This window comes from Quercus robur, chromosome 7 (assembly GCF_932294415.1).
Source record: "Quercus robur chromosome 7, dhQueRobu3.1, whole genome shotgun sequence".
Lineage (NCBI taxonomy): Eukaryota > Viridiplantae > Streptophyta > Magnoliopsida > Fagales > Fagaceae > Quercus > Quercus robur.
Window position 1 is genome coordinate 5,263,615 of NC_065540.1, and position 14,295 is coordinate 5,277,909.

The 14,295-nt window shown below is 34.4% G+C and overlaps 1 protein-coding gene across 1 annotated transcript; it reads right to left on the reverse strand.

The window, feature by feature from the left end:
- Window positions 1–8,090: 8,090 nt before the first annotated feature.
- Window positions 8,091–10,500, reverse strand: LOC126691889 (heavy metal-associated isoprenylated plant protein 5-like). The gene is made up of 5 exons (XM_050387205.1): window positions 10,330–10,500; window positions 10,016–10,169; window positions 9,426–9,646; window positions 9,218–9,296; window positions 8,091–9,067 (listed from the first exon to the last, which is right to left on the reverse strand). The coding sequence occupies exons 1-5, from the start codon at window positions 10,336–10,338 to the stop codon at window positions 8,457–8,459; spliced, it is 1,074 nt and encodes a 357-aa protein (XP_050243162.1). The 5' UTR covers window positions 10,339–10,500; the 3' UTR covers window positions 8,091–8,456.
- Window positions 10,501–14,295: the final 3,795 nt, after the last annotated feature.

The window sequence follows — 14,295 nt, forward strand, 5'->3', positions numbered from 1 at the left end:
GGTCTTAAAGAGGTAAATGAGTTTAAAGGAATCCAGAAAGAGAGAAAAAGCAAACCATGGGCAGTATATGATGTGGAAAAGTGAGAATGGGCCGCGGCAGGCCCAAAGTAATGAAAGCAAAGAAAGTAAGGGATTAATGGCAAGTCCATGAACCCCAAAGATGAGAAATAATGTAATTGGGCCGGGGAAACCCAAAGAATTCAGTAAAAGTCCATGGTAATACGAAGTTAGGAAAAGGGCCGAGGAAGCCCAAGGAAAGCAAATGGGCTTGAGACGCCCAAGGGAAAACAAATGGGACACAGGAGCCTGCTAGTAATGTAACACAAAAACCAATGGTCTTGCTAGGCCATTAGGGGAGAATAAACGGCAGGCCTAAAAGGGCCCAGCCAAATTGAAACAAAACAACTTTACAGTAGGAACGATAGAGTGGTATGGTAAGAGACAGTAGCAGGAAGAAGGGTAGGCTGAGGAAAAAGCAAAGTCCATCATCAAGCAAGGCCCAGCCCTGAATAAGGCAAGCCATAAAGGAAAGGGAAACAAGAAAATGATCAAGAACGGATGGCAGACTGTGCAAACCAACCACGGCAGACGCATGAGTAGCATGCAAATTTTGGACATACATGGAAGAGAGGCACGTGCAAGGCCTAGACCTCACCAGCCTGTACCTAGCCAATACAGGACATGATGAGGTCATGGGTCAGAGGTAAGAGGGCATGGTTTAGTGGTGGGGAGAGGGGAAAATCTATTTTGAGGTTCCTGCTAGGACTCTTTTGGGGGAAGTGTCTTGCTGAGATGACATACCACCCAAATGGGCAAAGCTGAGCTGGAACCACTAGGTGCATGCCATGAGGGATAGGGAGAGAGAAGGCACCCGCACCATAGCAGGAAAGGGTGTCACGGCAAACAAACAAACAAAATAGCTTTCTTTTGTCTGGCGATAGGGAGTGGCTCACAGTTGGACCAGTGGTGGTCGGCAGGTACATCCAGACCAGACAAAGGTGATTAAGGGCTAAAATAATAAAATCCGATCACTGCAAGCACTATAAAGAGGCCCTTGCCGTGTACACAAAAAAAAAAAAAAAAAACAACAACAACAACAGTAAGCATTACAGTATTGAAAACTTAAAAACCAGAAAATAGAAACAATGATTAAGAAAAGAAAAAAGATAAGCAAAAGGGGAATATTAGAAAAGGAGAGAAAAAAGATAGAGAGTGAGAACGGTAGGCATGCACCAATAGGTTGATTCCCTCTCTCCTTCTCAAAATTCTGCTCTCTGCCAGAAACGAAAGGTGTTCTTGGGTACCAACCATTCAGGTCCACTTCCCTCAAAGTGATTAATTTCTACGGCAGGATCTCCCTGAGAGATTATTCACTTTGAGAAGGGGTGTTCTTCCCTCTCTGGTTTCGGTCCTGCGGATCAGACTTAATCTAATTTATTTACTCTCTCAATCAATTCACATACTACCCACTTGTTCCCTTTCACTTTTCTTATAAAATGATTGTTGTTAAAATTGTGGTTATCTTTTTTCTTAAGTAAGGTTTATCTGTTCACCTTAATAAAGATCTTAAAGTGTTTGATTTTATTATTATTATCATGTCTGCCTGCTGTAACTCACTTGAAGCAATTCTGCCCGCCGTAAGTGTGTTCCTGGTAGATGAGGTATAGTTTGTGCACAAGCCGGACCAAGTTGAATTGCAGTTGGACCGGTCTCAACTCCTATACCCAGAACACTCGGGTCCCATACCGCAGGAGGCAGCCCAGCCCACTTTAACCAAAAAAGTCCACCACATCAGTAACAACTTGCTATTTAGGATTTGTTACGAAAATATTGTGAATATTGCATTTCTTGAAATGCAATTTTTTTGTTCAACTTTCAATGGACCATAATTTTGGAGAGGTTGAATTTTATTTTAAATAGGCTCAATTGTTATTAAGGGTGTTCAAGTTTTTTTTTTTTTTTTTTTTTTTTTAATGGTGGTCAAATTTTTTTTTTTCCTAGGGTGGTCAAAAGACCCAAAATTATTTTAAACTCAAAATTTTTTAAAGCATATTAAAAATAAATAAATAAAAACTTCAGGGTAGTCCTGTGACTACCCTCATTAGTACTTGGCGCTGCCTCTGCCTGTCTCTCTATCTCAACGTGAAGTGGGATAGAATTTCTCAAAATTCTTTATAATGAATTTTCTTCTTAAGGGTTAGAATGAAAGAAAGAAAGAGGAAAAGAAAAGAAAAGAAAGATCTTTTAAGAGTCAAGAGGTTGATTATAGCTTCATTATAACATACATGTACCTGGGTTTCAAGATTTTATTCAGGTGAATTTTTAAGCATTGCACATTTGCACTCTTGCACGTCTCTATGCATTTGCGTTAATATATTTGACATAATTTTTACTGGTAGGGGGTTTGAAAGAGAGGGGGTCATTATAATTTCCTTATCACCCGTCATAATCATAGACTTTAATGGATCAATTATAAGTCGCTATTAAACAAGCATAAGATGATGCAAGCAATCTGCTGACATTTTTGTGGTTTTTATCCTAAAAAAAATGATTGGATGCACCCTTCTATTCTTTCTTCCGAAATAATTAAAGAACTTAAGTGCCCATTTGGGAAGCGTATTTTGCGCATTTTTCAACGGTGTGTTTTTGGATGGTGGGTCCCGTGCACTATTTATGAGACTCGCAAGTACTTTTTTCAGCAAAATTTTCATTAAAACTAAGTCTCACGACACTATTTACACCTTTAAAAATTATTTTGCTACAGTGTTTTCAGTTTTCAGCAATAAATAATATCCAAACAAACCCTAATATTTTTCTAAACTTGTAGGACTGAAATATATATATAAGTAAAATAAATTTTGGGACACTAATAAACAACATATTTGTGTGATTTTTTATTATTTACAAATAAAGAAATTAAACCATAACTCCAAAATTAGTATGAATTTGTTTGACTTAATTGATTTATGTACGATTTTTTAGAACTTCATTATATATATTTTTATTATTTTTTTATGCAAATTTTTTTTGAGAATGTTTTTTTATGCAAAATAAACCATTAAAAGAAACTCAATCGCTAATATAAGACAAAAGATTTTTTTTTTTTTTTTTCCTTGATAAAAATATAGCACTAATGATGATCTTTTAGAGTCTTTTTCAATTTGTATTGTGTACAACTACTATATCCATAAACCTTCACTTTTACGTACTAAACAAATTACTGTTTACAAAGAGAATCGTATACATATACATTCTTTATTCTTTTTTGCAAAGTTTATAGTTCCCTTTCTGTGAAGCAATTGCCAAATATATAAAAACAAACAGGCTGCAAAGTTAGGGAACTGATGAATCTCTCAAAAAACAAAAAGTTAGGGAACTGAAAAGACCTCCCCCCCATATATCAGCTGTCAATAAAGACAAAGGAAAGCAACAAGCTAAGGGAAATATATGACCACATACATTGAAACCTGCAATTAATCCAGTGAGCTAAGTTATGGGCAGTCAGTTTCCAAGAATTTTCTAGATCTTCACTACCCAAGTAGAAAAGGATGGTGTATAGTGTGGATTTGGTGTCATCAAATTGTTGTTTCTATTTTCCCAATCCAAAAGATCATAGGCATAGTAGCTCCCCCAGAAAGAAACTATTTGTCTTCTGATGTCACAAGAGTTGTGTTCTTTTATGACTGAATCTTTATAATCTTTGACTGTAGCATCAATTTTTGGCACTAATTTGCCAAGTTACCATCCTTCCTAGAATCTTCTCAATTTTTGTTTTTCTCTCCAGCAAAAAAAGATTTAAACTTTTGCTTTTTACTTTGCCTAGATTTGATCTTTTAAACTTTAGCAAAAGGATTGCTAAAGAGCAGTTTGAGTGTGCATAACAGTGAAATTCTGGATGATTGTGTAAGGATAAAGAGAGTTCAATAATTATAAAAACATAACTTTTGATATATCTCGTTTTGAGTGTATATAATAGTGACATTCGGGATGATTGTGTAAGGATAAAAAGGATTCAATAATTATAGAGACATAACTTTTGATATATCTCACTGAGATTGGTACATAATAAAATAATATCATCGATGCATCTATACGTGATAAGGATGTTGTTCTGATCTCAAAAATATAATTGTTGTGAAATATCGGAGTTGTAAAGAATGTAGCTACAGTCATAAGCTAAATCTATGATCATCGTTAACGTAAAACTTCTTTCATTCAATTCATGGGTTACAATCAAATACAAAATACATGGCTTCTTTCTTGATTTCTTTAAAGTTGCTGCTAAACAGGGAAAAGGTACAAGAAATTGCTTTTTCAACTTTAAGTAATGTTTCTTAAACTTGGAAGGCCTCTTTCATGACATAGCTAGTTTTTGGCATTATGCTTTCCACCTGCTCGCTAACTTGTTTGTATCTAATTATACCATTAAAAAGTTAACCAAACAGTCCATCTTCATTCCCGATCAACCTCCATGCCCAAAAAGATGGCCAGCTACTATTATTCTTCCAATTAATGTTGCCCACTTTTTTCAATGTATACAAAAAAGAAAACCCTTTTCATGAAGGGAATACAACTGATCAAAAATTCAAAATGAAGATAATATTAGATAATTTGAAGAGATTCCTTCTTATAATAACTTGATATGTGTGGGACGGAAATCGCATGTATCCAAGATATTAGTCAGATATTCAAAGAGGCCTAGATACCCTCATTTGTCCCCCCAAAAAAAAAAATGAAGATACTATCTGGTTGCAGCCTTCAAACTTTGGTTTTAAAAGGAGCTTGAAAGTCATTAGCATTTTTCAATCTTTAGCTTTACAAGACAAATGACATACATTATTAAGTCAAAATTAAGCATCATTCTTGAGAGTTTCATGGAGGTTTGAACATTGAATCAGTATTATTGGTCATTATAATGAGCGATTTCAGATTCACACATATGATGATACTTAATTTATTCAAAACATACATTTAGAGAGTTACTTTAAAAAAGTTATCTTCAAAACATATTCAACTTAATTCTAACACGACCCCCTAAATTTGATTGTGATAGTTGCCTAGCCTTTAATGCTAATGGAAAGGCAGTCTCTTGTTCATCCTTTATAGCTATTGAAAGGCAATCTTTTCATGGCCTTCTGGGTTCTGGCCCTAAAGAAATGACCATTTCAAGCTGTAAAAGCCGGAAAACGTCATTCAAAGATTGTTTAAAGTTTTGATAATATTTGCTCATCCAATATTTCTATTGGCGAAGAAAAATGAATGGCATGAATCATGAGTCATGGCATTAAAAAAAACAATAGAAATGTTCAGAGTTATTCTAAAAAGTCTTCCGATGTTATTTCATTATTACAACAATTAAAAAAATGCATTGTAATTTATTTATTTATTTATTTTTCTGATGTTACCATAAAATTATAGTAATGCCAATAAACAATGAAATTTATTAGACTTTGCACTTCGGGTTTGTCCCTTTGTAACTACCACTACGAGTCTACCACTAAGATAAATGTAAAGTATATTATACTACTGCGCATCAAATTCGCTTTAAAAAAAAAAAAAAAAAAAAAATCATTTAAGAGGAAATATGTAAATCTGCTGTGCGACTTAGCAACAAATCAAATGATTGTATGTGGAAATCTATATGATATATGACTTCACAACAAATCAAATGGTTATAATTGAAAACCTACGATGGCATAAGAGAGATGGACTTAAAACTCTTTTTTTCTAATAGATGATCAAGTGAATCTCACCAAAAAGAAAGAAAAATTGAGGTAGGTAATAGAGTAACGAGTGATACTAGGATCTTACAGTTTATCATATAGATTATTGAGTTTACAAATTGATATGTTACCAATTACAGAAAAAACAATTCAATATTAATTTATTAAGTGGTTGAAGATCGCTAATTATATTCTTGCCATATCATTGATATGAAGTTTGAAGTTTGAACCATAAATGATGATGTTAAGTGTTAACAATGAAGCATTACTTAAAGCCTAATTATAATTCAATACTTATTTTCTAAAATAAAGGTCTTTTATTATTATTATTATTATTATTATTATTTCATGAATTCAATATTAAAATCTCTTGTTATCGAAGAAAAGATATGCAATTCAAACTCCAAATACACCAAAAAATCAATTGGTTTTTTTAGTTTAGTGAAAATTATTCTTTATATGAACATGAGTAAAATGTTTATTGGCTCAGTTTGCTTGATTAATTCAAACAAAGTTTAAAAATTATTGTCACTAATTCTTTTAACTCATAGATTCTTTTACGAGGTTTAGATTTATGATTTTTCCAATTTTATATGGGAAAATAAAAAATAAAAGTCATTATATCAACTTTCCTTCATGAAGCATGCTTGCCACATGTTCCTCCATTTTATAATCATTATTATAATATTTTTATTATATAATAAAAAAATCAACAATTTTTATTTTACTGGGAACAAATATTATAATTTCAAATGATTATATCTTTTGGTATTGTTATTGTTATTATACATAATAATCAATTATTAAATTTTATAATATTTTTTTCATTAGTTAATAGTATTATACTTTGATATGGGCCAAAATTGGAAATTAATACTATTTGCCAAACAATATAATTAGTAGGCATTGTTTTCAAACTATATATATTACTAACATCTCGAGTTTCAAAGACTCGGTTTCCATAGTCTGATCAGGTCTGATATAGCGCTTTTTCCACTTGGCATCCACCTGAAAATCGAGTCTCTAAGACTCGATTTATAAGACGACCTTTGTATGTGCTAGTAAACACAACAAAACACTTTACATTTAATATTATTCAAACATTATTAGTGCTAGCAAGCTGTACAATACAAATCAATGCACAGTTACGTCTCTTTTCTCCCAATCATTCAAACATCTCTCCTTACCTCAGTCCTCTCTCCCTTCTTTCACTATGTCTGCTCTCTCTTCTTTCAAGAGCACAGACCAAAGATGCTGGGTTGCTAAGTGGCGATGACGATGTGGATAGGTGGTGATTTCGACTACGAACTGCAGAAACCCAACCACTGAGTTGACTCGGTTCAGCGGTTTGGTGGTGGTGGTGGTGGGGTTGTTATGGAGGCGGTGGCAATTGATTTTGGCTGCTAGTTAGTCGATTGTGGGTTCATGACTATGGGTCTGCAAGTTGGGTGTTTTGGGTCGACGGTATATATGTGTGTTTGGGCTGCGTGCAATGGTCACAGTGGGTTGGATTTTGGGGTTTGTCTGTCACGGTGGTTGTTGGTGTTTTGGCGATGAATGGGTTTTCTTGGGTTGCGATTAGTGAGTTTGTGGATTGCTTATGGTAGCATTGAGATCGGTGGTTGTTTTGTTTTGTGTGGATGCGGTGGTTGTTGGTGTTTTGCGGTGGTTGCGGTCACCGTTGGTTATTAATGTGAGAGAAGTAGAGAGACGAGAGACGAGAGAAGAGAGAGGTCGAGAGATGTTTTTAATCTTATCTTTAATTTTTTTTTTCTAAACATAGAATGGTGTTCTTTTTAAAGGGTCGGCTTATAAATCAAGTTTTAGAGAGTTGATTTTCAAGTAGACGCTACGTGAAAAAAATGCCACATCAAACGTGATTAGACCATAGAAACCGAGTCTTTGAGACTCAATTTATAAACCCTAAATCGAGTCTTTAAGACTTGAGATGTTAATAATATATATAGTTTGAAAACAGTGCATACTAATTATATTATTTGACAAACAGTATTAATTTCCAATTTTGGCCCTTTAATATGTAACAGATCTCATCTATTTGTTTATGTTTATCATTCCTTTTATTTTACTTAAAAAATAATAATAACAATAGCTGTATTGGCTATTACAATGATTTATACTTCTTTTGTCATTTTTTTTTTTTTTTGGTCACTTCTCTCTTATTTTTGATAGAGCTTTTTTTTCTTTTTCTTTTTCTTTTTCTTTTTTTGAATTTCTCGAATATTCCAAATCAGAGATCCACATCTAATCTTTATGAGTTGGAAAAAAACAGTACAGAAAAATAAGTGCGCCACGTGGAATCTTCCAAACCAATAACCTCAAGCTTAATCATCAACAACTAATCTTCGATTAGTGGTAACATAATATAAAACACTATTATTATGTAAAAATTTTCAAAATAATAATAGTACAATATTACATAATTACAAAAATTTAACAACCGACAACCGAACCCCAACAACAACTTGAATCGGCCAAACAAGAGCCGATTACAATTAACCTAAAAAATAAGAAAAAGATTCAAAAGGCCCCTCCAAAATTCTATTAATTTGTCCGCATCTGTAAATCTCAATATTTACCATGTCCTTTTTGGTCCTTTTCTCCCTCTCTACATATATTTGTTTTCCTCCAACTTTATTTACACGTTTTGGAATAACAAGTACGTCATGAATTCATGATCTTGATCTTGATCCTTCGTTTTGAACCGTTGATTTTTCACATGATGGAACAAGCGTTGGGATTTTCGTCGCTGAACATCTGAGGCGCGTGCATGGGGTGCGCGTGGGGGAACATTTCGTAACCCGGATTCACATACCCTTGGTTCACGTACCCGTAAGAAGTGCTAGGAGCGTTTTGATTCACGTACCCTTGATGAACTTCCACCGGGTAATGCTGACCGTCCACGTGTCCATCCCAAATCATAGGCTGTGAATGGAACGGATACCCACCGTACATCATCTTACTCACCTCCACCTTCGGCGCCTCACCACCTTCCTCTTTCTTCTCACCACCGCCGCCGCCGCCTTCTTTCTCTTTCTCTTTCTCTTTCTTCTCTCCGCCGCCTCCGGCGGCTGGTGCGGCTGGGGCGGCTTCCTTTTCTTTCTTGTCACCGCCGCCTTCCTTTGGCTTTTTGTCTCCGCCGCCACCGCCGCCTTCCTTTGGCTTTTTGTCGCCGCCGCCACCGCCGTCGTCTTTCTTGGGTGGCGGGACCACGTCGACGCTGCGTTTCAGCTTTTCTTTGAGGTAAGGAGTGAGTGAGTTCACATCCATGGTTCCCTTCACCGTTACTTGCTCCTTCGTTTTGTCAACCTCCACCGACTCAACTCCTGCACACGTCACGACCACGTCAAAGTTAGTTACAGCCAAAATGACTCTTTTGCCACTACAACAAACTCGGCTCTCGAGGGCACAAATGGAATATTAAAAATATTTAAAAAGATTTAGTAAAAGAAGAAAGAGGGGTTTGATAATCTCACCGTCATATTTCCGAATAATCCTCTTTATTTTACTGATGCAACCGTCACAATGTAGTTTGATTTTGTAAACCACCGTGGACTGAATCGCCAACAATATATATCATAGTTAGTTAAAAATTCAGTTACAAAGTAAAAAAAAAACTGAGTAATGGACTACAAGAGTATCCAATCTCTAATCTCTAATTCCAAAATGCCACGTGTTAAGTACCTCTTTGGGTTTCTTAGGCTCTTCTTTCTTTTCAACCTTCTTCTCTTCCGGCTTCTTATCGCCGCCGCCGCCGCCGCCGTCTTTTTTGGGCTGAGGAGAAACCAGCTCAACTTTCCTCTTGATTTTCTCTTCCAATCTATCTCTGATTGCCGTGAAGTCCACGTTGGTCCCTTTTACCGTCACTTTGTTGGCCCCACAATCTGTCTTCACCTCTTCCACACCTACAACAATATTATCAACAGGAATCGTATTAGAATTTCCATTCAATTTCATTGGTAAAAATATTTTTGTTGAGTCAAGTTTACGCTATTGTGCTGTTCACACAAAAAGTGTATACCGTTTTTCTTAATCTAACAACCAACCTCAAATCTTATCCAAACAATTTCCTAATTCAAACTATGAAATTTTCTCCGAAAGTGACCAACGGGAAACGCGGATCCCGGATTCCTCAGTTTAGTAAAACACGTTGGACTAAACAAATAATAGCAATATACAATTTGGAAAATACAATGAAGTTGGTTGGTGGATTTGTATGTGAATTTTAGTGTTTTTTTTTTTTTTTTTTTTTTTTTTTTTTTTTTTTTTCTTACCATCGAAATGACGAACGGTTCTTTTGACTTTCTTGGCGCATCCTTCGCAATGCAAGTCGATCTTGTAAACGCCGGTGACCGAAGCGTCGTCTTTCTTCTCCGCCGGCGGTGGTGCCGGCGCAACCTTGTTATCTCCACCCTTTTCTCCCTCTTTCTGAATCAAACCAAAAAACAAAAAAACAAAAACAAAACCCCATTAAGTTGGGAGCAAAATTCTGCAAATTCAACACGTTAAAGGAAAAAAAAGGAAAACAACGAAGACCCAATTTGAGATTTGGGAATGGAAGAGTGAGAGAGTGATTGATTAAACTAACCTCGCCCATTTTCTAATACGTGACTGAATGAGTTTTCTGGAATCTGAGAATTTGATTAAATTATACGACGTTCTGATAACTAGAACGGTTGTTTGAAGAGAGAAAATGGGAGGTGAAGTTGAGAATATATAAGTGGATGAGAGTTGTTATGTGGGAATATTATATTATTTCTATGGCATGTATGTATGTATGTGTGTGATATATGGATGGTTATGGATTTATGGGGGGTTATAATAATAATAATAATAATTTAATGGAGTAGAAATTAAATAATGGGTGAGGTGAGCAACTGCGTGCGCCTCATTGGAGCTGCCGCCGAATCGGACTAATAGTTTTTGAGAAACGACGGCACCGGGACAAAATCATCTATTTGTGATTTGACCCCAACGTCATTGCTATTGTACTATATTTGTTAATTGTTAGTACATATTAGTTGTTACCTATAAAAAAAGGAATCTTAGGTGTTAAACCCGAATTACCATACTAACCCCCTACCGGTTAAATTTTTTGTTTAGATTTAATTTTTGAACTATATTTCCAAACCGCCAAATTTTCAAACCATGCGAGGGTTTGGATACACGTTTGTGTTTTCTACATTTTTTTTTTTCTTTCCAGTGTGTGAACAGTAATATTACATGGATTCATTGTGTAGAAAACAAAGTGCACTGTTCACGCACTGTTTTTACAGGTCACAGTACTATTCACATATTAAAAAATTATTTTGTTATGTTTTCAGTAAAAATAAGTTGTATCCAAACAACATAATACAGTTGTCTTGGAAATGTCGAGTTTTGCGCAAAATTTTTTTTAAAAAAATTAAGAAGTAAAATAAGTATAGAACTTGATAGTTGATATTGTTAATGTTGAATTCTACCTTGAATTCGATATCAATAATATCAAGTTCTAAAACAAAAATATTTTGCTACATAATTTAAAAATAAGATTGTTTGACTATATAATTCAAAAATTAAGGCTAAAGAATTATTTTTTCTTGAGAGCGCTCCAACTCTGATGTAACAGACTAAGAGCCATCTTTCACTTTTATATAAACCCACTATTTTTTTTTCCTACCACCCACTGTCTGTTACACGATAATTACGTTCAAGTTGGGACAAAAAAAGTTTTGTTACTACTAGATTTTCTTTAAGGAACCCTTAGTAATAATTTAGTATAAAGCGTTAGAGGAGACGTTATTATCAAAGGAAGGTAGTACTAAACTGTATACTACTCTAGTTAGTTCAAGTTGTTGCTGGTAAGTGCCTATAAGTGTTAAGTTATATTCTTAGTAGCAATTAGTGAGCTTTGACGATTTGTGCAACAAAAAATGTGACCATATCATTTATAAAAAGTTATCTTATAAAGTTAGTGGAGGTGTTACGATAGACTCCATTAGTATTTTTTTTTTTTTTTTTTCTCCTCCTCCATTAAACAAAATAACAGAGGATCAGTATCTAGCCAGTAGCAATATTATCGCATCGTTTATCCATTATTTTTGTCCATTTCTTCTAGGCATATTGCATATACCAATATTGTGATATAGTGTTTGACCATAGATTTGGCCTATATATTTATATGGCCTAATCTTAAAGGTACACTTGGCCCGGGCTCATCTAGAATTAATTGGCAGTGTTTGGCTCTCCCGGTTCGAGAACTGAACCCCATCAGAAAATATGTGATACTTTAACTAACTCAAATCTCCACCAGTCAGCTTCTCCCAATTAAACAAAAAAGCTAAGAGTTGAAAAAAACAGGTTTCCTTTGCTACAAAATGATTATAGTTTTTTAACACCCAGTTGCGTATTCAAATCACATTTTGGATTCTGATCCGTGATCTCTTACTTACAATCTTCGTACTGTTGCGGTAAGCTACACTAGAGAGTTTTGGTGTTTGTTTTCATGTAAAAAAGTGGAGACTCGTACGCAATGCTCAATTATATGGATTCTCTTTGTTGTGAGAAAGGTGTATTGAATCATGACTAAGTTGGCAGCTTTCATTTCAAACTTTACAGAGTCTTAAAATGTGTTGATGATGCTTTTGGATTGTGACTTTGTTGGAGGCTTCCGATTTCACTTTCGGGTCTTCAAAGTATTGATGATATTTTTCTCCCCCTTACCTTCTCAATTAAGTGTAAGTACAAGAGATTTTTTTTACAATTGCTGACCTGATTTATAAAAGTGATTGCTATCAAATAAGATTACTATCAATGACGAAGGGAGATAAAAGTGATGTTATTTCAAATAATAGTATAAAAGTGATGTTATTTCAAAAAATAGAATACTATGCAAATAATTGTGAGAAAGGTATCAAGAATATTTGAAGAAAGTATGACTTTTGTGCCACAGCCATGATGCAGTAGATTATTGGTATATTTATTTATAATATGTATATATAAAATTCCAACCTACTGTACCTATTTAATTTTGGGTGTAGGTAGAGATTGAATCTAAATTTTTTATTTGACAATAAAAAATTTTAGTAGTTGAACTAACCAAAATCCACGTCCACAATAAGTAATAGAGAAAAAGTTGAGAGACCTTGTGAAAGTAATGATTCACCAACATAAACAACCATATCATAAAACTGTGGCAAATTGTGCTATTATAGAATTAGAATTACATATATAAGTAATATTATGAATACTCAAACTTTAACTACATAAATTTTACAAACTAATATTCCATCAAACATTAAAAAAATCAATATTTATTAATGTTGTTAAAGTGGTATCAATTATTTCATTGTCATATTCTGTATGTAATTTTTTTCTTCAATAAAATCTGTAGTAAGTTTAATTAACACTACTCATAATTTTTCTATAGATTTTTTTCCATAAACGTATTGATGAAGTTGGACCCTAATAAACTGAAAAAGGCAGAATCATTTGACTTTGCTGTCTATGCTTACAAAAGCAGTGATGTTATCTCTCAAAACCCAGAAATTCAAACGCCCTCACAATGACCTAGATTTCGAGCTAAGGACCTTTGATTGAATGGCAAGGAAACTAGGGAGAGTAACTCCCAGCGTAGGGTGGAAGTTAAAATAGAACATCGATTTTGACTCTCTCACTGCCTTCCTACACATTTATCTAATTTATTTTATTATCTAATAAATCTATGTGGTGGGGGGACCTCGCTGAATGGCTGCTATAATTTATTTTTCTCGTGGGAAAAATGCTACCAAGTATAAAGGTTGAACATTCTCAAAAATAAAATAAAAAAGTATAAAGGTTGAAAGGCCTTAGGCCCCTAGGGCTATTCATCAAAAAGTATCCATAAACAAAAATGCCCCAATGGGTCCAATACGTAGATATGTTTAATGCCATAAGACTCATAATACTACTAAATGATAATTATTAAATTAAATGGAATGGAATATACCATTTTCCTGTCAAATATTTGTGTATGTTTTTCCTTGATTAAGCGTACGTTTGGATAGCATTTTGCGCGTCTAGCGTTGCGCACTCAGTAGTTTCTGGTGGGTCCCGTACATTGTTCATGAGATTCGCAAATTTTTTTTTTTTTTTTTTTTTTTTTTTTTTTTCTGAAAAACGACTTTAAAACTGAGTCCCACGATACTATTCACACATTTAAAAATTATTTTATTACAGTATTTTCAATTTTCAGCAATAAGCGATATCCAAATAGACCCTAAACATCAATGGAATAAATGTTAAGACCAAATAAGGTATGCATTACTACCCTTTACCCAGTCAAATCCATTTTTAGTATTTTCTACACATTTTTATTCCCTAGACTAAGGCTTTGTTTGGTTGGAGGAGTAGAAAAGTGGGAGGATGGAAAATTAGTGGGAGAATAGAAAATTGGGAGGATAGAAAAGTTTTGGTTTTCTCTCATGTGTGTTTGGTTGGAGGGGTGAAAAAGTGGGAGGATGTAAAACTCTTTTATTTGGTTAGAGAGAAAAGTGAGAGGATTGAAAATGTAGTTTATATGAATTGACTATTATGT